Genomic DNA, 25,275 nt, shown 5'->3' with positions numbered 1-25,275 from the left:
AAAAAATGGATTTTCACCCTATTTTTAGGCATATAAAGTCATATAAATCAAGCCAAGAATGCTATATCAACAAATCCCTCTGTAAATATCTTCCAAATATAGTTAGGAATGAGACTGGAGGGGGGGCGCTGTGGCGCAGCAGGCTACAGCGCCCGTACCATTTACGGGTCCGAGTGCCCATGGGGACCCAGGTTCGAATCCGGCCTGCGGTCATATCCCAATCCCACCCCATCTCTCTCTCCCACTTGTTTCCTGTCTACCTCTTCACTGTCCTATATAATAAAGGCAAAAAGGCCAAAAAAATAAAAATAATAATAAAAAAAAAAAAAAAGGAATGAGACTGGAAAGTTTGGTGTATGTAGGTGCTGCAGAAGTGAAGATCCTTTGCATGGCATGTGAGGAAAAACTCGTTTTGAGAAAACAGCCTTGAAACACAGCCAATATACATACTGTATATAGGCTATATATAAATATATAAATTGCAAGCGTGGCTCTTCTTGTTCTTTATGCGTCTCAGCCTTCCTGATGTAAACAGGGAACGATCGTCTCCTGAACAAACTGCAAGGTTGCAATAGCGGATAGGGATACTGGGGGCGGGAGGAAATATTACTGTTTTCGATAAAACTGGTCAGTCAAGCAAAACAACGATTTCTAAGCGATTTTATGACTATGAAAAAGTTGCATAGGGTCTCTTTAAAATGACTTGAAGCTTCAAAGGGTTGTAGTTTTTAAACCATTAGTGATCCAGATATACTATTTAAGAATTATGCATACAGTAGGCCTTACTTGAGAATGGCCGTTTCCCTCACGCGTTGCCTGATTCACGCTCTGCGTGAAATGTATTACAGCTGTATTACAACTTACCGCCACGAGGTGGCAGTACAGTCCGCTGTAGCATTGCTGCGGTGTGATTGATACTGTAGTCCAGTTCTACTCATTCAATAGGCGGCCAGGAAGCAACCTCTAAGTGGCCCAGCCCACAGTTGAACTGAAATGTAAGCTAGAGAAAATATATTTTGCGAGCTTTCGGAAATGCCAACAGAAATCCCTATTAGCCTAGTCACCTACAGACTGCAATACTACAACTCTTTAATTGTTTTGTTTTTTTTCGGGTGTTTGTAAATTCAGCCTGGCACTCTGAAAATGTTCGCAAGGCTCTGCACTTCGAAAAAGACAAGCATGAACTAGCAAACTATTAGTCATAGGCCTAGTTCAAAATTGCCATTAACACAAGCAGCAGATTGAAATAACCCCCCCCCCCCCCCCAAAAAAAAAAAAAACGAAACCAGAGCCAGAGTGATGCTGAAATCGCATAGGCCTACCGGTCTGTGTCCCAAGTAGTTCATTCTAACTCCACGAAAATTACCACCGCTGGTCAGTTTGCTTTGGTTTGTGAAGTAGGCTAATCCATATGGATTGGTGAAAATGTAGGCTTTAGACTTACTTTCTCGGGGGGCAGAGACATTTTTCAAGGTGGTCTAGGCCCTCTACGGGAGCAGTGAATCTAAATATTGGTCGTTTATCTAAGAACAGTAGCCCACCATGCCTTACCATTATCTTTGATATTTCAGTGCATGGTTTTGAATATTTTAACAGTTGCCAAAAATATAAGGGATTCAGTCAGTCGAGTTTATTTGATATTCGCGGCATTTACTTGAAACGCATGATCAAAATTTCTGACATGCATACTGACGACTGTCCCTTATTGACAGTCAGCTGGGCCACATGATAAAATGCAGTCTAGCTTGACGTACAGTAGCCTAGCCAACGGTAGGCCTATGCCTATCTCTGAATCAACATGAACACGAGTATCTAAGTTGCTAGAACTTTATTTTGCGTAGCTATAGGTCTAGTCAATGGTGAAAATAGTCCTATCGCCCTGTCAAGCGTAGCCATGTATTAAAGACAATTTATTTTCAGTTGTCAAAAGTGGTGGGGACAAAATCTGTGATAACAAAAAGTGTTAAAATGACGCCTATCTATCTATCTATCTATCGTTCGGTTTCACTTGCGCAAAAAGACGAGCATGAACTTTGCGAGGTTATCCGGTTCCTCAAATTGGTGAGGGTTCTGTTACATCTGCGATCAAGTGATTTGAAACATAGATAATATTATAACGATTAGTCTAGTCTAGTCTTTGACTTTTGAGTCGTTTTCCAAGCATCTATGCCGTGCCGACGATGGCTACCACAAAGCGATTTCTAATAGGGCTCCGAAATGGGCAGCAGCATCAAGTGTTGGAAGCTAACTGTACCATCCCCCCCTCTGTGAGCCGACCTCTGTGCCTTAGAACACGAATTAAAAAATCCCCCACCCCCCCAAGAGCAGTTTCACACATCATTAGCAATAGCAATCTTTTGTATAGGCTATGTTGAGTGTGCGTCTGCTACAGTGAGCCTACGCCTTTTCGGCTTTTGGAAACGGCAGCATCGTTTCGCCGGGGACCGGGTAGCCTACATGTCTCCACCACTTTTTAAATGTTTATCAATTCATCAAAAAAGTTGGTGCCCACCAGTGATGCGCGGGTACGTGTCTGAACGGCTCGCCCCGCCGCTTACAACTAACCCGACCGCAACTCGGACCGCAAAAAATAATTATTGAAATACTGTACCCGCTTCCCGACCCGCTTATTGTAAAAATGTGTCTAACTTAGTCGTAGCGTCATTGAGCTACGCAAAACTGGTATCTCATGCATGTAAACAATATAGGCCTAATTATATATAGCCTATTGCTCAGAATTTGGGAAACATGCATTTAGTCTAGGCCTACCTTTTTTTGTTCCGTGTCAGCATTCATCCAAAAATTAGGCTATTTGACTCAACATTGAACATAATTAGCCTAAGGATTTTCCTATACAAATTCTGTTTCAGCCGTTCCTCACATGAATGCGTTGAGGCTCCCAAGCATGAAATGCAGGCATAGAATATTACAGTATTACTATTAAGAAACTCTTTATTAACGTCTTCATCAATGGACCAAAACAAAAATCAAAACCAAAACCCATAGAGCCCAATTGAGTGCGTCATTGCTCCGCGATTATAAATTGCAGCGAGATGAAACCTTTATTGCACGAAAGAGCAGATGTGGGGCTTTCCAACAAGCCACTTTATAAGTTGCGCAAGGACGCACATTGCATGCTCATACCAATTGTAGGCTATATGCCTTATGACATCAAATTAAGAAGTAGGCCTATTTCCTGATTGGGGACACTTTTAGTTTATTTTTCTTTCAGTCCATGGTTCCACCATTCTATATTGCTGCAAATGATCAGACTTGAGAAGCACGCATGGTGCTTTTGGTTCAGAATGAAACAGCAGAGAGCATAAACCATATAGTTTCTCCTGTAGGCCTATTGTAGGCTATTTGACCAATTTGACAACAGCCAGCTTACATTTCAAATAAACATATAGCCTAATGTATACATACGCAAGAGGTTTGTGGTGCGTTGGAAAATGGGACATTTCATTTTTAATTGTTTCCCGCATTTAGAATCAAGAATAACATTCGTGAATCATTTTGTTTTGTTGCCAGCATAAAAACAAGCCATCTGCCTATCTGCACATTTGAAATAAAATGTATGAATTGACCCAAAAATGAGAACACAAGTTGTGCTTCGGACATAGGTTTATGCTTTTAGTGGAAACTGGCCTCGTGACCTCAAACCATTAGCGACAGCAAAACAAACCTAAACGAAACAGCCAGATGCCTCTTCATACAATAGGCCAACAGAAGACACCTTCATAAACAATAACACGTTTTATCGTGAGACTAGGCTGTTATAAGCAGAAAAGATGTTCAGCTTGCTTAGGGATTTAATTCACTTTTGGATTGTTTGGCTAGTGGTAAATGCAGACATTCCTAACCCTGCTCACAAGTGCCACCTGGTGGTTGTTTGGGTCATTGCAGCTTCACTTGGGAAAAATAAATCAAATACATGTGATTCACGCGAGAGGTCTCATGAGAATCTCACGTGAAAGCGGTCAATGTCAACCAACGCCCTTGTAGGTTTAGTCTACAAACACCTGTGATTTATTTCAGATTTTTTCGAAGAGGGTCACTTTCCAGCACTGGGTGATTTGACACGGAATGACCCAATAGCATTCATTAACATTATGAACTGTCCAGATTCTAACTACTTAGAAGACGTTTCATTTTCTTGTTTCATTGTTTTTTTTATGCTTCACAAAGTTAAAAGGGGGGGGCACCACAGAACTCACCGTTGCCATACGCCCAGTCATCGTTGAGCCTGTGCCGAACTTTCTGGTAGATGGCTGACATCGTCTTCATGTTGCTTTTCCTCCACTGGCGACCCAAGTATTTAGTTTGCACTTTAAGAAGCTTGAGGACATACAGCTGCATCATGGCCTGCTTCACTTTCAGAGCCCTCTTCAAAATGGGAGCAGACTTGAACACAACCAGCATCTAAAGGAAGCATAACAATTAATAAATCAAGGATTGAAATAACTTTTGAGCAACCTGTCCATTAGACAAATAGCATAGCTTTATTACTTGTCCACAAATACAATACTCTTGCCAAATATAATGATACCACTATCATTCAATTTCACCTCATAGAACTCCTAGGAGTAAATCTGTAACATCTCACAAATCGTTGGAGGGTAAGTTAAGCGTCTGTTAAATCAAATCTCTTTGACCTTTTCCATTCAGTCTTTGAACAGAAATGGAAGCATATACCACGTCTAGTGTAGGGTTTATTATTTTTCCCGAAAATTTGATTAATCAGATGCCGGGAAAAGACGACCCATTTCCAGGGATATAACAGTTTTTTTTTGCTAGTTTGTTTTTATCCAAAGTAATGTATCGATATCATTCAAATAGCCTATGCCAGGGATGGGCAACTGGCGGGCCGCGTCCTCACTCAGTGCGGCCCGCAGATGATCATTTTTACTGTGATAAAATGCGTTTTTTTTTTTTACCGCACCCGTCATTGTAATTATACTGTTCACCAATAGATAGCACCTCCTATGCAAACAATCTCGGGGCCTCGGACCTTTACCATCGGCGAGGAAAAACTTGATTAAGAAAACCGTAGGCCACCTTTCAGTCAAAATTGGAAAAAAAATTGTGTCTGTTCATAGATTGGTAAGGCAAACCCATGTGTCAAGTTTTGCTTAGAAACTATATCAGCCATGAAAGATTTAAACTTAAGTCACCACTACAACACCTTGCACAAAGTTAAATATCAGAAGTAGCCTACACACACCGGAGCTTCTAGGGCCGCTGTCGTAACCGACATCAAATCAAAAGTAGGCTACACCAACAACAGCGACAAATTGCCAGAACTACACAGGAATCCGCACTGAAGGCGTCTTTTGCTGTTTCGCTTGAGAAGCTATATGAGATGGCAAAATTGTTAAGGTGCGTAGTGGAGGTAAAAACTTCGAAACAGTATGTTAATCCCAACGCACGGTGACGCGCATAATTGTTGACATTCTGATAATGTCGAGGGGAAGCCGAGACAAATCATGCATGACTGCAAATAGGCCTACTTCTTGGCGTTGGATGAGAGTACAGATGTGATGGATGTTAGGAAATGTCTAAATTCTTAAAAATGAATATGAGGATAGTTGTTGCACTTAACCCTATGAGCCCTAAGCTGTTTTAAGGGCATTTTCACTACCTCTAGTTAGAAGCATTTATCCTGGTCATTGTAAGTGCCATTCACACATGCTACATATTGTTTTTTTCAGCACAGTCTAGGCTATCCAGATCTGCCACAATATCATGTATAAATACTTGCATTGATTTGATTTAGATTTTTAAATAATAAAAATTTGAAAAGCGTACTATACAAATTCTTACATTTTGACGTGTATCTCACCACAGCAAGCTCACATCTCGACGAAACTTACATGGTTATGTAGGCCTGACTGTCCTGAACACGGCAATATAAGAACCATGGTGGAGGTATACTTTGGGGCTGAGCAATTTACAGAAATATGTGGTGTGTGCCTTCCAGAAATAAATGGCAATTTTTATTTAGTGATGAAAAAATGACTTTTTGGCACTTTTTGCACTCCATATTTGTGACACTAGCTGATCTGACATAACTTGTTTGCGGTAGCACACGACTTGCGCAGATGATGATTCTCTAAAATATTTGTTTTACTGCATTGCAATGAACAAAGTACAGGCAAAAAGTGTTTATTTGTCAAACAAATTTGGATGCAATATGAGTCTTGAATTGGTTTGCTAGGATCTCAAAACCGTGTTATGAACGTGACTTGTCATAGAGAAACACATGATAACACTGGATTATGAACATAGGCTATTCCACACAAAAACACGAGGTAAGTGGAGCTAAATTAAGTTATTATTTTGCTGTCACTTCGTCTGTTTTATGGCCTAGAAGGTTGTATTTGGTATCTGTGGACAGCTCTAGCTCTCCTCTTTCATCTGACATGCGTGCCATATCTTTTTGATCGCGGTTTCACGAGGAAATCAAACGAGAGTAAAGGTAGCCAAAACTATATGACATTATTATTTGTTTGTAACTTCGTCTGATTTTATCATACGAAATGATCGATGTATTTGGTATCAATGCAAAGCTCTGCTTCTCCTCTTTCATTTGATATGCGTGTCATGTCTGTGTGATGCGTGGTCCGCGAGTAATTCAAGCGAGAGTTCTGGATGCGCCGGTGAACGCAGAGCAATATAGACTGTAAATATGATATACTTTAATTTAACTTCATCATTTTATTTTATTTTCATACTTGATCGTACAGACAAGTGTCTAGTATCGTTGGAAAGCCCCGGTTCTGCTCTTTCCCGCAATATAAGTTTCATCTCGCTGTGACTAATAATAGCGGAGCAATGTAACAAAGAAAATGTGTGCGTTTTTTGACGCACTTTGCGTCCGTCGGGCTCATAGGGTTAATGATGGGCCATTGTTTTTCAGCTTTGTGCCATCATTGAATGGTGATTTATGTGAGCCCTTTGCACTGAAAATAACACTTATCACTGGCTCTAAAATACTTGCATTTGTTGTTAGGGAGTCTATGTTAAAAAACCATTTGAGCATGAAAAAAATTAAATTAATGTATGTTGGTTCAATAAACATACATATACAGTAGGCGTTACTTAGTGATGGCCGTTTCCCTCACGCGTTGCCTGATTCACGCTCTGCGTGAAATGTATTACAACTGTATTACAACTTACCGCCACAAGGTGGCAGTACAGTCCGCTGTAGCATTGCTGCGGTGTGATTGATACTGTAGCCCAGAGTTCTACTCATTCAATAGGCGGCCCAATGTGGAACTTTGTGAAACATTTTCTGTGACCTTATTCCACTGCTCGGTTGAGTTCCCCATTGTCCTGCGTTCTATAAGGGTGTGCATTAACTTTAGATATACGCACGGCTATGAAGTAGTTCCAATTTTTTGGCCGTATCACACTTGAATATTAATTCGCCAAACTCGTTGTGAAGTTTAAATGCACGTTACATACAAACTGTAAAATACAGACGTTCAGATCATAGTAACTTATAGCATATGACAGAGGTGTCATTTAGCTAGTTAGGTGGCAGTAGGCTAAGAAAAATAGCAATCTTTCAAAGTTAACGTTCATCAGAATCCTGGGATATGCCAGCTTGACAACGGGAGATTAGAACTAACGACTGGCTTTTGGCCATAGCAACCATCCATTTAGAACTAGTAACCGCAGTTTGAGAAATTAGTTGAAATGTGTCAGGGAAAAGTAGTTCTACAAACAATACCGTTCTAGCGATTAAAACATTTAAATTAGCACCGGAAACAAACACAACGCAAGTGGCAACAGTGGAATAAGCGGGATAATGAACTTCACGCCGTGCGGTTATTCAAAGTTAATGCACTTTTCTAGACGGAACGTCCCTCCGCTTCGCGTCGGGCCGTATCACCGTCTAAAACATGCATTAACTTTGAATAACCGCACGGCGTGTCGTCCATTATCCCGTACTTAATGCACTTTTCTAGACGGAACGTCCCTCCGTTTCGCGTCGGGCCGTATCACCGTCTAGAACGTGCATTAACTTTGAATAACCGCACGGCGTGTCGTCCATTATCCCGTACTTAAATAACTGGTAGGCTATTACTAGTGTTTTCTGTTGATAATCGCCACGCTGCTCGTAGCAGCAGTGCGATTGTATTCCATGCTCTACAGGCTGTAAGATGTTCCCTCCGCTTCATAACAGATAACTATAGACGTAGCCTACTGTAGCTGCATGAGTGTGAAATGGTTTCGTGTATGTACGCTATAGCCGTTTTATGCGTGTTGGCATTACATGGTCTTGCAATATTGTAAATGAGGCCTAATAGCCTACCAAAGTTGCAGAGTCCAGCTTCAGAAAGTAAAAATCCAACCATTGGTTCTATCTGTGCACTTAACATATGTGATCTCACTAATTAGCTGCTCCACCTCGCTGAAGAGTTGTGCTAGAATCAGCTTTTTTATATGAACGCTGGCACAGATGCCTACTTTTCCACCTCTGCCATTGGTCAACAACAAAGTAGCCTACATAGCATAACAACATCCACATGCATGCAATAATACAACAACAACGTCTAACAGTGACCTACTCATTTGGACAACGTTACACAGCCCTATAAAGGCTAAGTTACCTTTAGTTTTGTTCTAGCGTACTGTTAACGTCTGGCTTTAAACAGCTGTAACGCTAGTCAATTCCGACTGCACACTAATTGTCTACCTGTTTTGCCCATCTGGAATAACTCTTTGCTGCCTCCATCCTTTCTGTTTTCGTTGTATAAAAGAACTTCCGATATCGATGATGAGTATTGAGTTAGTGATTTAGCTTCACATTGTGTGCTGATAATGATAGCCGAGTAAAAGAAAACAATATCAGTTGCGCGCCTGCATGCGTAATCTCTCCTGCTCAAAGAAAATCTGTGCGCGTGTGACTACTCATCTAACTGTATTTTAATAGGGAAAACATGGCGGTGTTTGGTCGCTTCTAACTTCATCTCTGTTTGGATCCTAATGAATGCATTGGGCTAGATAAATGCTATCAAAGTTGCGCCGCGTGCCAGAGCCAGTGAGTGCACGCATTGAAACATGAGAGGTATGTATCAACTCGTCTTAATTAAGGGAATAACATAGTTTAATATGAAAAAACGGTGAGGTGTTCCTTTAAGGAGGCTTCTTTGTCAGTAGGCCACTTTATGTGCTGATGTTTACAAGGTTGTAAGTTCAAATATACTATTGTGATTGAAGTAATCAAATAAAAATGTCATTCATCAATTCTTGCATCACCTCATGTCCTCATAACAGAGGTAAATTCCAGGAAAGAACAGTTTATTTTTAATCTAATATAGTATTGGCCACACCATATTATGACTTATTGCTTGTTTTTGTTGAATGATACAGAAGACAAAGACCTTTCATATCGCATCGCAGTCACAATATTGGCGAGAAAAATCGCAATAAGATTATTTTCCATAATCGTTTAGCCCTAACACAAATCAGTGGCAAAGTTGTTACGGTCATGTATTTTTAGGCGCATATGTGATCAAAATGCTCACACTGTACAGCCCTGTTCACCAAAGAATGCTAAGTTTTACGCACAAATCAACTCACTAATTAACAAACTGTTGTTGAGGGCACCACCAAAAAAACAACAATCCATCACTGATGACTACAATGAAAAAATGCTCTTATACCATGGTCCTAGAGTGCTTCCACTTTGTGAGCTTGTTGAGAATCCTCAGCAGGTTGATGCAGGAGAACAGGTTCCTCCAGCAGAACTGATTGTTTTCTCCAGCTTCCTGCAATAGTAGAATGAAAACACTAATGCCAGATATACTGTCTCAGTTTAAATGCATTTTTAACACTAGAAGTCATAATTTAAGGGGTTAATTTACAATTCCTTCTTGGGAAGGATCTTGATCTTGAATATATGTGAATGGTGCGTGTGTAAGTGTGCGTGTGTGTGCGTGCGTATGTGTGGTCAAAGACAATGATGGCAAATCTGTATGTACATTTATGAGAAAGTTCAAAGGAGTGACAAAATAAGGGACAGGGTTTGTGAGAATAACAAAACATGCAACTTACTAAACTTTCAGCAGTGAGCTCTGGGAGTTCATGCACCACACAGTAGGGGAAGTCTAACACTGATATACTGAAAGACAGATTGGCAGTGAGTCAGATTTAATAACAGGCAATGTAAAAGGTCTTTATGCAGTTGACATCCCAGGCTAAGAGACCGTTTAAGCTATAGAAGTTATTTTCAGCTCGGATCAATAACCCAACCTGTTCTTGGCAGTGATGTACGACATGATGTTCTGGTTGAAGAACTTCAGGATTAGAGGAATACAGTTGGCAAACACCAAATGCTGAGCCATGTACTCAAACTGGGGGGGGTAGATAAGAGCACACAATAAAGAGTCACAAAGGCACAAAAAATAAGTAACAATTAGTAAAGTTACCCCAACATTGTCTGTCCTGCCAGGCAGTACCTCAGTAACAGGTGCCCCCCCCCCCCCCCCCCATGTCATCCAACAAATGCTATTTATTTGTGCTGGTTTGATTACTCATATTAATTACAAAAAATATGCTCTACCTTGTCTATTTTCATACCAGGGTGACTCATTTAACTGGCTCGCTATACTGTATTGTGTATCTGAAGGCTCGGCCTGATTAGGGCATGAGTAGAGAGCATGCAGGAAGGCAAGAAAATAGGTTGACAAAGAATAGATTGAAAGCCATCAAATTATTTTAAATGGGCTTCAGAGCATTGGCAGTAGGATTTTCAGTGAGGATCATTTACGTATCAGAGCAAATTAATTAAAAATAATTCAATTTTAAAATATTACATTCAGTTTCAAGCTTATGGGATTCCGTTTCAAACTAATTAATTCAGTTTCTAAATATGCTATTGAAATTGAGACTTTCAATACAACTGTCCAAATTTAGTAACTGAAATGCAAATACAAAATATTAAGATTAATTTTGAAGCGACACAAGTTTTACTTCATACAGGTTTGCTTGCCTACCTGATAATTGTAAGAATGACCATTAACCTTTTTTTTTTTTAACATGCCACCTTAGGCACAGTAAGGTAATCCTTTTTAGAAACAATAGTAATAGCTACAGTGCACCTTTGTAACATAATTTGAAGTGGTTGAAATTAGTTACCTGATACACATGGTTCAGTTTGAAGTGTTTGAGAAGCAGCAGAAGGATGGCAGAGATAGCTTTCACAATGATCTCCTTGTGCCGATTCACATCAACCCCCAGCTTCATGCTCTGTAGGACTGTGGTTCTACAGACACAAATGACAAATATAATTGGACAAACACATACTGAATAATACACCACATGACCACATGTTAATATTTCCCTATTTTACCTCTGAGAGATACTTTTTTACTCAACCCATGTTGCCAACTACCCTGTTCCTTTCGGCATTTCATGGTGCTAACATCAAACTGAAAATAAGCTTATATTTTTCACAAATTAGTAACATCTCACCGAGAACATCAGCAAATTTGTCCTAAAAACAAGCAAATTTGACTGAAGTCAAAGTCTTCCGGAGAATCTATATTCATACTAAAAACAATACCAAATATATTTATTATCTTAAAATAAGATTGATAACACTTAGTTAAATTTGGCACTGATGGTAGTGACCCATGCTACTGTAGGGCTATCACTTTTCTCAAAAATCAAGTCTGGACCAATTTCAAAAGTCATGCCATTAGTTTGCAGCTGAAGCTTTAAGCAACATGGACAGCTGGACCAATGAGCTGTATATCCTTGTATCTTTATTATTGATCTTATTCACCACAAAAGAAAACAAAATCCAAGTGTTATGAATTAGATTAAATGTTTGAATCAATTGACAGCCCTAGTTAAAAGCATTTATCCTGTTCATTGTGCCATTCACACATGTACTATATTGCTTTTTTCCAGATTGCTACCCAACCTTGCTACTGCTACCCAGATGTTCCACAATGTCATGTATTAATACTTGCATTGATTTGATTTTTATTTGTAAATAATGCAAATACAAAAAACATATTAGAAAAATTCTTATATTTTGACATGCATCTCCACACAGCAAGCTGACAGCTCAACATGTTTTGGGGCATCCGTGGCCTTCTGGTTAGGCCTTCGGGCTTGTAAACGGAGGGTTGCCGGTTCGATCCCCGACCAGTCCACGTGCTGAAGTGCCCTTGAGCAAGGCACCTGACCCCTCACTGCTTCCAGAGCGCCGCTGGTGGGACAGGCAGCTCACTGCTCTGAGTTAGTGATTAAATATTGAGTCACCTCACTGTGTGTTCACTGTGTGCTGTGTGTGTTCACTAATTCGGTTAAATTGGGTTAAATGCAGAGAACTGTATTTCCCTCACAGGATCAAAAAAGTAAAAATTTCATTTGCTTGACATGCCTTTCATGTATGTGTAGGCCAGACTGTCCTAAATTTGGCAATATAAGAACCACGGTGGAGGGAGACTATGGCTGAGCAATTTACAGAAATATGTGGTGTGTGCCTTATAGATATAATTTTTTATTTGGTGATGAAAAAAGACCTTCCTGTGCTCCATATCTGTGACACGAGCTGATCTGACCTGACTTGACCCAAGGTTGTGCGTTAGCCTGTGTGTGCACTCATGATGATTCTCTGCAACAACTTTTTACTGCATTGCAATGAAAGTAAAGGTGTTTAAAAAAGTGTTTCAATGTCAAACAAATTGGGATGCAATATGAGTCTTGAATTGGATACCATGCAGGAATTTGCTAAGATCTCAAAACTGTATTATGAACCTGCCTTGCTGCCATAGAGAAACATACGATAGCGTTGGATTATGAACATACTTTGCCACAAAAACATGCAAAAGCAATTGATAGATCTGTGTCTTCTTCATCTGACATGCATGCCATATCTATCTGATCATGGGTCCGCGAGTAATTCAAACAAGAGTAATGGGTGCGCAGGTGAACGCAGAGCAGTATAGACTGTAAATATTATATATTTCAATTTAATTTCATGATTTCTTTATTTGAATATTTGATCCTGTAAACAAGTGCGTAGTCGCATTGGAAAGCCCCACTTCTGCTCTTTCGTGCAATAAAAGGTCTCCTCTGGCTGCAGCTAATGTAACAGAGAAGAATGGGTGTGTGTTTTGACACACTTTGGATTAATCGAGTTCTTAGGGTTAGAGAGTCTCATCAAGACAAATTTACTCAACACACAGGTAGACAAATGTGCTGGTTGTTAGGGCAAATTGGCTTGTTTTCAGGATGAGACGTCTTTACATAAGTCAAACCCTTCGTAAATTAAGTCAAAACGGATAGTTCTGGTCCTTGATTATGATTGGTTGAATCACATTCAATGGCGTTGTACATTTTCCTGATATAGCACGGCTGACACAGCATTTCATTCTGTATCATTGTGCGTAGAATGCATAACGGTTAACAAGATACAAAGTAATACAGTTGCTGAGCAACAATTCGGGTAAGAATCTACTAGCGGTGGAAATATTCTATAGCTGTATATATGAATCATAAATTACCCATTAATGTTGGAACAAATGTTTGAATATTGCTCGAAGTGACAATCCTAATCCATACACAAAAAACAGGTCTAAGCAAGATAGTGGAAATAACTGATTGGTCTGTAGCTGTTGTCCCAGTTGTGAACAAAGCTGAGCGAACTGCTTTTGAAACTGGTCCACAGTCTGATGTTTTAAATAATATTTATACATGAGTCTATGAATTTTGATTAAGAGAAGTAGCCATTCAATACGTAACCAAACTGTATACATTCTGTCAAGAAGTCACTCACGGCATCTCTTCAGGTAGCACATCTGCCAGGATGTTAATGGAGTCTGTTTTAGCTTTAGATGTGGGAGCTGCTGCAAGCAATATTTTCAGCAGAGCAATCTGGGAGATATAATAGAATAAACATCATACAGTACATTGAAAATAATGACTGTATTAGTAACCGGAGAAAACTTCAAAGATTGAAGTAGAGTGAGATTGAAGTAGAGTGCAACTTAAATTCACATTCATGTAATCCATTTTAACCTCAAATACCCTAAGAGCAGTCCCCTCAAATAGTTCAATGAGCTTCTTAAAAGATGAGACGTCATAAAAGAAGTCAAAGACTTCTTATATCAAGTCAAATGCTTTTATGAAAAAGTGTTAGGTAAGTTTATTTATACTGAAAAAAATACCAACTACTTATTTGGCTTACAGCCAAATAATAAAAAAAAAACATTTTTTCAAAAAAAGAAAAGATTCCAGTTTAATTTACAAATGTAGCTGGACAACATCAACATAATGGGGGAAAAAAAACAGTTCTGATAACTGTTCTAATAAAAAATGAAGAACTATAATATGTTCTAGAAAACCAGAAACTAGGAAACTTAAAGGAGACATAGAATGGAAACCATTTTTGTATTGGTTTTCATAAATTAGGAGAGGTTGTGCATAAACAAAGAGCTATCATGAACATGAGGCATGGTTGTGCCCTCCTTTATATGATATCTTGAACTTAGAAATAGCCACAAAAAAATTGACAAATTAAAACAAAGCCTACTTGTGATGTCAGATATAGCAAATCCATTGAAGTTTAATTGTGGTTGCCAAAGAGGGCGCCACTTAGTCAAACGGACCATTTCAATACCAAGCCTAAATATATGGTTTTAATTGGGCTTGTAAAATCACAATTGAGTTTAAATCAAAGTTGAACACATATTTTAACATCAAAGAACACAGTGCAATACTCAATTCATCCATTCTATGTCTTCTTTAAACTAGGAAAAGTTATCAAACCCCTGATTTAATACTTTGTAGAGCTTCCTTTTGCTTTAATTACAGCCATCAATCTGTTAGCATTAAATCAGCGGTATGATGACTTTCCAACCCTGTTATTTTAGTTTTTCATTTGTTATTAATTTTCAGAACTGTTGCCTTTTTTTCATTATTTTGATGTTGTACAGCTACATTTTTAAATAAAACTGGAAAACGATATATATATATATATATATATATATATATATATATACATATATATATATATATATATAAAGGGTTTTGATTTCAGGCTGCAAGACAAATAAAGTAACTATTTCAAAGGGGTATGGTGTTTTCTATAGGCACTGTATGTTATGACTCATTATGAGGTATATTTCCTCTATTCAGCTTTTTGGTTGTGCCTACTCCCCAGAAGTTCATATTTGTAACATTCTACCTGCGCTTGCATCTTGTTAACATGAGTGAATCATTCCATAGCCAAGCCTCTCTTAACACTACTGAACCAACAACTAGACATCTTTAATTTAGCACTTACTACTACCACTTTTTTTCCTATTCTGAAAATCCCTCTTTCCTTTAAACTGTTATTTTATTCTATGCAAGAAGTGTTTATTACTGCACTAACATGTTGCACTGTACCTTGATAGTTGTAAGTCACTTTGGATAAAAGTGGCAGGTGTCGTATGGTGCCTTTAAAAAGGCTGTAGTGCACAGGTCTGGCTCAGCAAATGACTGCCCATGTAGCTGGTGATTTTTTCTTTTTTTTTACCATCACATATTTAGCACATAAGTAATGCTATCCATACGTCAGAAGACTTTTTAAAAGACTTGGAAAAGATTCATTGAAAGACTACAGTCTCTAAAGACAAGCCACAGATTTTCAGTCACAGACCATGATTTTGCAACGACTAGTACTAACAACTACTCTTGCAGGGTCCTGCCTGAAAACACTTCTACAGTCCTTCCCCTACTCATCCATATAGCATGATCTAATTTGATGTTGCTATATTCTACATAATAATTTAATTTCACTTAAAGAGCGCCAAAACATTACACATGTATCATGGCGCTTTACAGAGTGTTAAACATTCAAAGAAAGCCCATGAGTAACGGGGTCAAGGAAAAACTCCCTAGAACTCCCTAGAATAGACTGCAGGTTGAGAATGTTATACAATGCCCTCCAAAAGTATTGGAACAAATGCTTAAAGTTAAATATAAAATCTTTTGGAAATTGATCTTAATGCCTCATTAAGCACATGGGCACATGATCACACATCATAAGTAACTAAACTTTTTCACGCTTTTCAGTTCTAAATAATTAAACAATATATTTTTAACAATTGACAACAGACCATCTCGTTTTCCTGATGGCAAGACGACCTCTCAAAGTTCATGAGGACATTTGCGATCAGAGATTTTTTTCTACTACGCACGCAACTAATTTGATAGCCTACTTGCTCCTCAGCGATAGTTGACACAGTGTGCCGACACACCTCTGGGAGCCATCTGTGTGTTCTACGCAACTTGCGCATCTGGAGAGCTTGCTAACTAAAATCATAACGCTCACTAAAATCATAAAGGAGCACTGCAAGATACTCATCTCTTATATGATCCTAGAAAGATTTTCTTTGACTTATTAGTGTTTTGAACATGTATTTTATCTAATGACACAGAAAGCCTCAAGAATTGTATCCAAATATCCTTGTCATGCACTATGCAACTTTTTTTCACTCACGTAAAACCGTGAAACTGAAAGCTAATTACCCTCACGTATCTCTTAAAGCGACAAGCATTCAATTACACACACCACTAATGCACACTCAATTAGATGTACACCACATTAAAGATTATGACTAAGTGTAATAGTCTTGAAATCAGTACACAAATGACTAAACATTTTTAACTACAAGTAATTATGCAGATTGTAAAAAAATAAACATTATTAGCAAAATATATACACTTATATATGAATTCCAAAAGATATAGAAACATATGACTAGCTTTTTGTGTGTGTGCGTGTGCGTGTGCGTGTGTGTGTGTGTGTCTGTGTGGAGGGATCAATACATTGAACATTTTCTCCACATCCTGATTTTTCACCAAGATTTAAAATGGCTCTGTGAAGTCGGCTATATCAACCTATTAGAATGCACCAGAATGTAGCAAATAACATGTATGGGAGCGGGCACGAGGCAGAGACCCCCACATAACCAATCCTAATTTAACCCCTGGTCATAAGTATTGGAACGCCCATGTTAAGTTCCCATAGAGGATTTTTATTTTTATTTTTAAAGACCAGTTATAACCCCACATGAACACTATACCCTTCACCATACTAAGAGTTTGGCATGCTTTATGTCAGTTATTAGCTGTTAGCTAATTAGCTGGTTTCATTATCATTGAGCGCAATGCCATTCAAACCAGCTAAATATAGCCGCAAGTGGCAATGGCGGGGCCGAGCACCTGCGGTGCGGATCTGTGACATTTTGAAATCTAACAAAGCAACATGTGCATGTTGGTGGGCATGTGCATGAGCAACAAACATGGCCACCAAATTTGGTTAAATTTCGTTTAAGTATCTGTCAACAACAACAGACAATGCGCTAGGTGGCGCTATAGATTCCCTAAGCCACACCCTAGGCCAGAGCTATGTCTCTGACTAGCGGTAGCAATAACACACAAGCCCACCAAATTTGGTTAATTTTCTTGAATGTAAGTCAGCCACAACAGATAACACACTAGGTGGCGCTATAGAGTCCCTGAGCCACACCCTAGGCCAGAGCTCTGTCTCTGAGTAGCGACCGTAATTCCACATGTAGCTGCCAAATTACAAGAGTTTTGGAGCATGCCAAGTTGGTGAAAAAAGGCCGCATGGGCTAAGAGGAAGAGAGAAGAATAATAATAATAATAATAATAATAATAATAATAATAATAATAATAATAATAATAATAATAATAATCTGAGCAAAAACAATAGGGCCTTGCACCTACGGTGCAGCCGCTGCTACAGCGGCCGCACCTCGGTGCTCGGGCCATAGTAATAATAATAATAATAATAATAATCTGAGCAAAAACAATAGGGCCTTGCACCTACGGTGCAGCCGCTGCTACAGTGGCCGCACCTCGGTGCTCGGGCCCTAATAATAATCTGAGCAAAAACATTAAGGCCTTGAACCTACGGTGCAGCTACTTCAGTGAACGCACCTCGGTGCTCGGGCCCTAATAATAATAATAATAATAATAATAATAATCTGAGCAAAAACAATAGGGCCTTGCACCTACGGTGCAGCCGCTGCTACAGCAGCCGCACCTCGGTGCTCGGGCCCTAAATATAGCCGCAAGCGGCGATGGCGGGCCTGAGCACCTGCGGTGCGGACCTGTGACATTACGGAATCTAACAAAGCAACACTGACACTGCGCTAGGTGGCATAATAGAGTCCCTAAGCCACACCCTAGGCCAGAGCTCTGTCTCTGACTAGAGATAGCAATTCACACATGCCCACCAAATTTGGTTCATTTTCCTGAATGTGTGTGTCAACCAGAACAGACAATGCGCTGCTAGGTGGCACTATAGAGTCCCGAAACCACACCTTAGGCCAAAGCTCTGTCTCTGACTAGTGGTAGCAATTCCACATGTAGCTGCCAAATTACATCCAAATTGTTACCTTTTTTCTGCCCATAACACAAACTTCCTGTTTCTTTAATAAGTCACCATAATTCAAACCTTCGCCATTTGAATATGCTTCAAAAATTCAAAAATCTGTTTGCTATTTCTCTTGGGCAACCCCTCCAGATCATTTTACTGCCCATATGACACAATTTCGATAAACCGTCTAGGAGAAGTGTTTCAAAATACATGATGTGCAAAATTCATAATCATAATCATAACTCAAACTTGTCTAAGATTCACTATGTAGTGTAAATGTAAAAGTTGTTCAGAATCATACAACACATCTGGCCACCAAATTTGGTTCATTTTCGTGCATGCATGCGTCAACCACAACAGACAGCGCGGTAGGTGGCGCTATAGAGTCCCTGAGCCAAACCCTAGGCCAGAGCTCTGTCTCTGAGTATCAAGTGCAATTCCACATATGGCTGCTAAATTACAAGAGTTTTAGAGCATGCCAAGTTGGTGAGAAAGACTTCAGTGGCCGCACCTCGGTGCTCGGGCCCTAATGATAATTAGCTAACAGCTAATAACTGACATAAAGCATGCCAAACTCTTAGTATGGTGAAGGGTATAGTGTTGATGTGGGGTTATTTTAATTCCAAAGGCCAAGGGGACTTTATCAGGGTGCATAATGTCCTGGATCCATGGCCTTTAAAGTGTAAATTTCAGGGTCAATTTTTCAGGAAGTTAATGCAATGTGCTTATTAAACATAAATATTAGAACCGCCCACCATTGTTTTGTATGGGTTTTGATACCAAAATGCTGAATATTATCGAATATAATATGAAAAGTTGGCACTCCCCCTCCCTTCCACTATATGGGGTATGATGTCACAAGAGGAACTCATTAGAGTTAACTGTGTTACGGTGCAATGAAGAAATATGGGTTATGAAAATATTATAAATGTTCCCTAAAATGTGCCCATGACAAATTAAACGACAAAAGCCTACAAAAGCCTAAGTAAACTTTTTTTTTCTGACCATCCATAAACAACAGATGAACCTTTGCAAAAAAAATGTATCCCCGCTGTCATTGGATTTGAACTAGCCCTTCACTGGCTTCTGGCTAGCACTAGGCGTGAGGTTGGCATCGGAAGAATATTTAGTTTCGTCGTGACACTTTCAAAACAACAACAAAATCTGACAGCATCTTTGAAATTTAGGAACTACTAGTTGCAGGCAGCAGTTGGATATGCTAACTGGCAGCTTCGTAGGCTTTAGGGAAGGTAAAAGCAACGACTGAAATAGCCTACAGTGATAAAGGTATGTTTCAGAGGCTAAACAGCTAGTGGAGACGGAGATGTTTTGCGATGTATGAAAGAACAGTGTGGAGAGATAGACGACAAGGACCAGTGTATTGACTGAATGCATTTCTGTACACCTTTGAATTTGTTTTGGGACTTGTTAAACAACATCTGAGGCGCAAAACAACTAGCGAACAGCCTCGAGTTAGACTTGCTATTGCTCGAGTTAGACTTGCGTTTGGTGGTTTGCTACTCCTTCAGATTACAGGATAATCAGCGCTCCTGAACTAGCGATTGGTTACTTGTGCAGTGTGTGCATCACTGCTCTGATTAGGACTGACACCATAAGTAAATAATGTCTTCAGTCTTGTCCCTCCTTGCTATTCTATGACGGCAAGATTTTGAGAAGACTGGCTTGTTCCGTTATGTTATCCGGGTTAAGTTTGCACGGTGACCAGGCTAGCCGAGATTAGCTCTACTCACCAGGACACCTGGCCAACTCCATCATTCTCCTTACAGCATTAAACTCTTTGAGGGTCAAGGCTCCTGGCATTTTCCTCCCCTCTCTCATGCCTGACCAGTTCAAAAGTGTAGGGCTGTAGTCCACAAAGAATTTGATGGTTTCCCACGTCCTCATTCGTTCTCCATATAGCCATATGTACAGTAAGAAGAATCTAGCGGAGTATGGGTTGCGAGTTCCTCGTATGACATCATCACCTAGTTACGTTAAACATGCTACCTTTGCAGAAAACCCCTAAATGATACTTTTTATCGCTTTTTAAGAAAGAAATGTTTAAATATATGTATACTTAGCAGTTTATTTACACTTTAGTTGTTTGTGGTGGCTAAGCTGAAATTTAACCTTTAAGGCGAGACACTACAGGTGAATAGGGTACATTTTTTAAATAATATGTATCACCATGAAACTTCCTCAGTTGATTACTTACACAACTATGAGAAAAAAATGTATTACAAGTTTTTGAAATGTGTATGTTTAATTATGCAAATTAGGCACTATCTCATTAAATATGCATGATTTTGCATACATTTCCGGTAGATAGATCTGAAGATATGATAAAGCCAGGTGCAAAATTATTCTTTCATGTTGTTTACAAATAAGATTACAATAAAATTACAGAAGGATTTCAGGATATCTGCTTTCATTGCCTAGGAAATCCAAATATGCTGTCCATAGCCTTAAAAAAACGATTTTTGCCATGCTTTTTTGATTGAAATGTCACATAAATCAGGCCAGGAATGATGTATTAACAAATCCCTCAGTAAATGTCTTCAGAATACTGTTAAGTGTATAACTAGAAAGTTTGGAGTATATAGGCGCTACAGAGACTGAGAAGTATCTACCGGAAAATGACACAATACCGCAAATAACTCGTTTTGAGAAAACAGCCTTGAAACACAGCCAATGAGATGCGTTCTCAGCTTAGACTCGTCTTTCAACTTTCGCGATTGGTTGCTAATACAAAGGAAATGTCCATATTTGGATTGCATAGCATCATGCAGGAGAAACAGGGCTTCCCAACGGTATCACACACGATATGATTTGGATCACGGTAGCGGGAGTACATGACACTTTAGAATGGGAACTTTTGGTGAAATTAGGAGAAATACATAGGCGCGAGCAGACAAAAGTTCGTGAAATAAACACCTAAAAGTGCAAATCGGACTTTGCTGTTGTAGTAGGGTGGTAGAATACATGCTAAGGTAGCAAACTAGCACAAAATCTCGAAATTGACCGGAGGTCACAAAAACAGTGTTTTCACCTGCCGTGTCTCGCCTTAAAAATAAAAATAAAAATCCTCTATGGAAATTGAACATGGGCGTTCCAATACTTATGACCCCCTGTATTTTAAGGAAAACATTTATTCATTTACAATACATTATTAATCCACAAAGAAAATGTATGTCCTTAAAGGTTGAATAGTTCCTCATTGTTTCATTTAAGGCATTAAGATCAATTTCCAAAAGATGATTTCATATTTAACTTTAAGCATATGTTCCAATACTTTTGGAGGGCACTGTACGTGTCCATGAAACAATGCTGCAGAAACACAAAAAATATGACTGATATGAGCAGGCTAAATGGGTTGTTTATACAAGCCTTGTTGAGTTCATGTTTGTGACCCTTCACAGCAAAATCAGTCGCTTGTCACACGATACTATTTTGAGAAAATCCACAATAAACAAACTTCTGGGTTAAAATGTTGAATTTCAAGTTTTCGCTAAATTCGACAGTATGCAGTGTACAGTTTCATAACGTGAACTCATTCACGGAAAGACATACGTTTTGACTGTTCAACCCGCTGAAGATTCAACATATTAGCAGTCATTCCCGTTGTCCACGCCTCTTAAAAAGTTGATTTCTCCTCTTCTGGCATATCGTGACGGGAGAACCATGTCAACTTTGGATGCGGTTATCTTAGCGATAGTTTCTGTAATACCTTCGATATACATATCGTTGGAAAGCTTAGTTTATGGACGCTCATGTGAGCACAATAGCTTCATTTTGTAGATTTTACCAAAGCAACTGGTTTCGTTGTGCAGGGTCACATTTAAATTATTGCAGTCTTGTAAATAGTGACCCTACAAGATTCCAAGTCGATGCAAAATCATAGTCATTGCCTAAAAAAATCTGTGGCTTGTCTTTAGATAGGAGAGTGTGAGACTGAAACGACTTGAAAAAATGTCTTCTGATGTATGGGTAGCATAACATGGGTGAATTAGCCCATCTACTAACACCAACACAAATGTTGGTTTGGGTCTATAACTAGGGTTAGCAAGTATAAGCTTTTACCATATACTGAGGCAGACTGGGAAGAATTCCTTGGTACAGCAACTCAGTGGCACACATGTCAACCTCCTCCTCACCCTATTGGAAGAAATGGATGCATACAAACATGCAGAACATGGTCAGTAAAAATAATTAGTTTTGCAATAGATTTGCCATTAGTAAGAAGTACATTTGCATACTTGAAGAAAAAGCTGGTCCCCTGTGCATTCTCCTCCGTGTGGAGTTGTACTCCACCCTAGGTTACCAACAGCTCAGTTGCATTCTCAGTTGTCAGATTGTGTTGAATTTATGCTATTTTCAATTACAATATATCTGTTGATACATGATATGATAGAGAGTAAAACTCTTTTATTTAATTAATTATTTTGATATTGTGACCTTGTTTTGTGCTTATTTATTCTAGCTGTTCCAAAGGAAATAACTTATCTGCAGATTAAAAAAAAGATCCATATCTTATCTAAATACTACTATTGGCATTTCTGAATTTTGTACATATATTCACTTAGACAATATTTATTATTATTATTAATATTTTTTAAAGTACTACCACCAAGCATCAAGTTATGTCAATAACTCGAGCAGCCAAATTTAGTAATTTTCTATTATTCTGGTACAGACATATTATTCATTATCACACTGGTTATATTACACTTTTGTAATAGACACTTGGTCCTTTTCTAAAAAGTGTTTTTTGCTTGCAGACCGAGTGTCTGCTTGGTTACTGTAGATTGTAGTATGAAGTTGTATCTTGAGAGTTGATTGAGCTAATAATTAAGTATATCCTATCTATCTATCTATCTATCTATCTATCTATCTATCTGATACATTATGCCACACAATTTCTTGTGCAGGCCATGTTTCTTTCCCAAATGGACTACTTGTTAAAGAGAATCCCGCACACTGTCCATTACGCATGCATACATTTATTTACAACGCTTCGGTCATAGACCTTCCTCAGGTGAGGGAAGGAGAGGAGGAGAATTCACCTGAGGAAGGTCTATGACCGAAGCGTTGTAAATAAATGTATGCATGCGTAATGGACAGTGTGCGGGATTCTCTTTCACAAGTTTAACTGGGTAACGTATTCCGACGCACCTGTCCCTACAAAAGAGGTGTGCAAAAGCATTTTGTAAACCAACTGGACTACTGCCATTCATTTTTAGCTGGCCTTCCAGCTGGTGTAGTGGGCTTGAAGACCTTTGAAAAACACTTTTTATATACAGTAGTTGTGTTTACACTGAATTATAATAAAAACTAATTTCATTACATCCACTTTACTCTTACATCATTACTGTTGAGGTCTTCTAGAATATAGCCATATGTGCCACTTTTGCATAGATGTTTTTAGTTAGATGAAAAACTTAAAAATGTCAAGGTGTAGCAGACTGCGTCAAAGTATCTGAAAGACCCCCGGACCTCCGAGTGTTAATGTACTGTTACATATATCGTCCATGTTCATACAGTCGTTGTTAATTACTAAAGTTTTACTACAAGAGGTATTGGTACACAGAGCAGGCCAATCACATTTCCATTTCACTCAAATACCCCAGACAGTGGTGTCTTCTGATACTCCTCTTCTTTGGCCATCTGAATCTCTGCTATGGAGACATACTTGTGCTGTGGATGCAAAACAGGTAAAGCTCAAACTTTACATTTCCACATAGGTTACAAACATGAGGAATGAGGAAGAATTCAATGAGTCAATATTTCAAAGGTCAAAATGTCCTGAGAATAAACAAAATGCTAAATGCTATGTTGAATGTGCTATGTACTTCTTTCCCCCAATGTATCTTAGAGGGGACATATCATACCTCTTTTTAAACGAGGTTAGAATTGGACTCTCCCAAATTGAGCCGTTTCTGGGCTGGCCACGCCTCCGGCTGCATGTATTGATTACGCTGCTCGTTTCACAGGTGAAAATGACTAAAACAGAGCCGGCAGACCATTGGTCTATGTAAATTCCCTTAGTATGACATCAGAATAAGGGAGCCATCCAAATGGCTCACAGCTGCATACTTTCCTGACACCAAAGTCTTTCTACTGATCTACAGAAAACGGATGGATGGGTTTTTTTTGCGCTTGGAGTGTTTATAAGAACAGTAGAGGCCTAAATATGAACACAAAGGCCTGCAAAAAGTGAGTTTTGCATGATATGTCCCCTTTAAAAGGTGCCCTGCTACACAACACCGTTTTTACTTTAAAATGTACTAGGTCTGTATGTATTTGTGTAATGTCCCAAATGTGAAAATGAACTGCTACGCCTCGGTCAGCTCTTGCCTCTGAAAAGAAATGGCCAATTGAAAAAGCTGATCATGCGGAAATGGAAATGGCCGAGGTAATTTCTATTCATGAGCTCGTCCAGTTGAAATTGCCCCCACAGAAGTGTAGCCCAGTATCCAATACAGCAGGTCAACAGACTTGTCCCAAGAATCCAGAGTTGAGGATAAACTAGTATAATTACTAGGAATTGTTTTCAGTATAAAGAGAGGTTACCTAGTGCTTTCTTGTGACTTAATTTAAGAAAAGTTTGACTTATTTTAAAACATCTCTTCCTGAAAAAAAGAAAATGTGTCTGCCAGTTCTTTAACTCATTGGCTGCCAGCCATTTTCAGTGCAAACCAAATGAAAGAGTAGACTCTCTTCTGTCACCAGGAAAAAACGGTTTGTTTCTATCGTTTACTGTTCTTTAGTAATCGTCATTAGAACATGGGTTAGTTTTGCTAAAAAAACACCTGTTTTTAACCAAAAAATGGAGAAAACAATCTTTTTGTAAAAATCAA

The 25,275-nt window shown here is 39.0% G+C and overlaps 1 protein-coding gene across 3 annotated transcripts in view; it reads right to left on the bottom strand.

Moving 5' to 3' along the window:
- Positions 1-25,275, bottom strand: part of LOC134092043 (striatin-interacting protein 1 homolog) — a 108,378-nt gene that overhangs the window by 8,117 nt on the left and 74,986 nt on the right. For all 3 annotated transcript variants that reach the window (XM_062544846.1, XM_062544847.1, XM_062544848.1), the window contains exons 13-20: positions 24,041-24,112; positions 22,499-22,573; positions 13,802-13,899; positions 11,149-11,275; positions 10,264-10,364; positions 10,066-10,132; positions 9,675-9,779; positions 4,218-4,422 (exon numbers count right to left, since the gene is read on the bottom strand). In XM_062544846.1, the coding sequence (XP_062400830.1) occupies positions 4,218-4,422; positions 9,675-9,779; positions 10,066-10,132; positions 10,264-10,364; positions 11,149-11,275; positions 13,802-13,899; positions 22,499-22,573; positions 24,041-24,112 (850 nt within the window). The remainder of the gene's footprint in view (positions 1-4,217; positions 4,423-9,674; positions 9,780-10,065; positions 10,133-10,263; positions 10,365-11,148; positions 11,276-13,801; positions 13,900-22,498; positions 22,574-24,040; positions 24,113-25,275) is intronic.

Source organism: Sardina pilchardus, chromosome 9, assembly GCF_963854185.1.
Source record: "Sardina pilchardus chromosome 9, fSarPil1.1, whole genome shotgun sequence".
In the NCBI taxonomy this organism is placed as follows: Eukaryota; Metazoa; Chordata; class Actinopteri; order Clupeiformes; family Clupeidae; genus Sardina; species Sardina pilchardus.
This window is presented reverse-complemented; position numbering and strand designations above follow the sequence as displayed.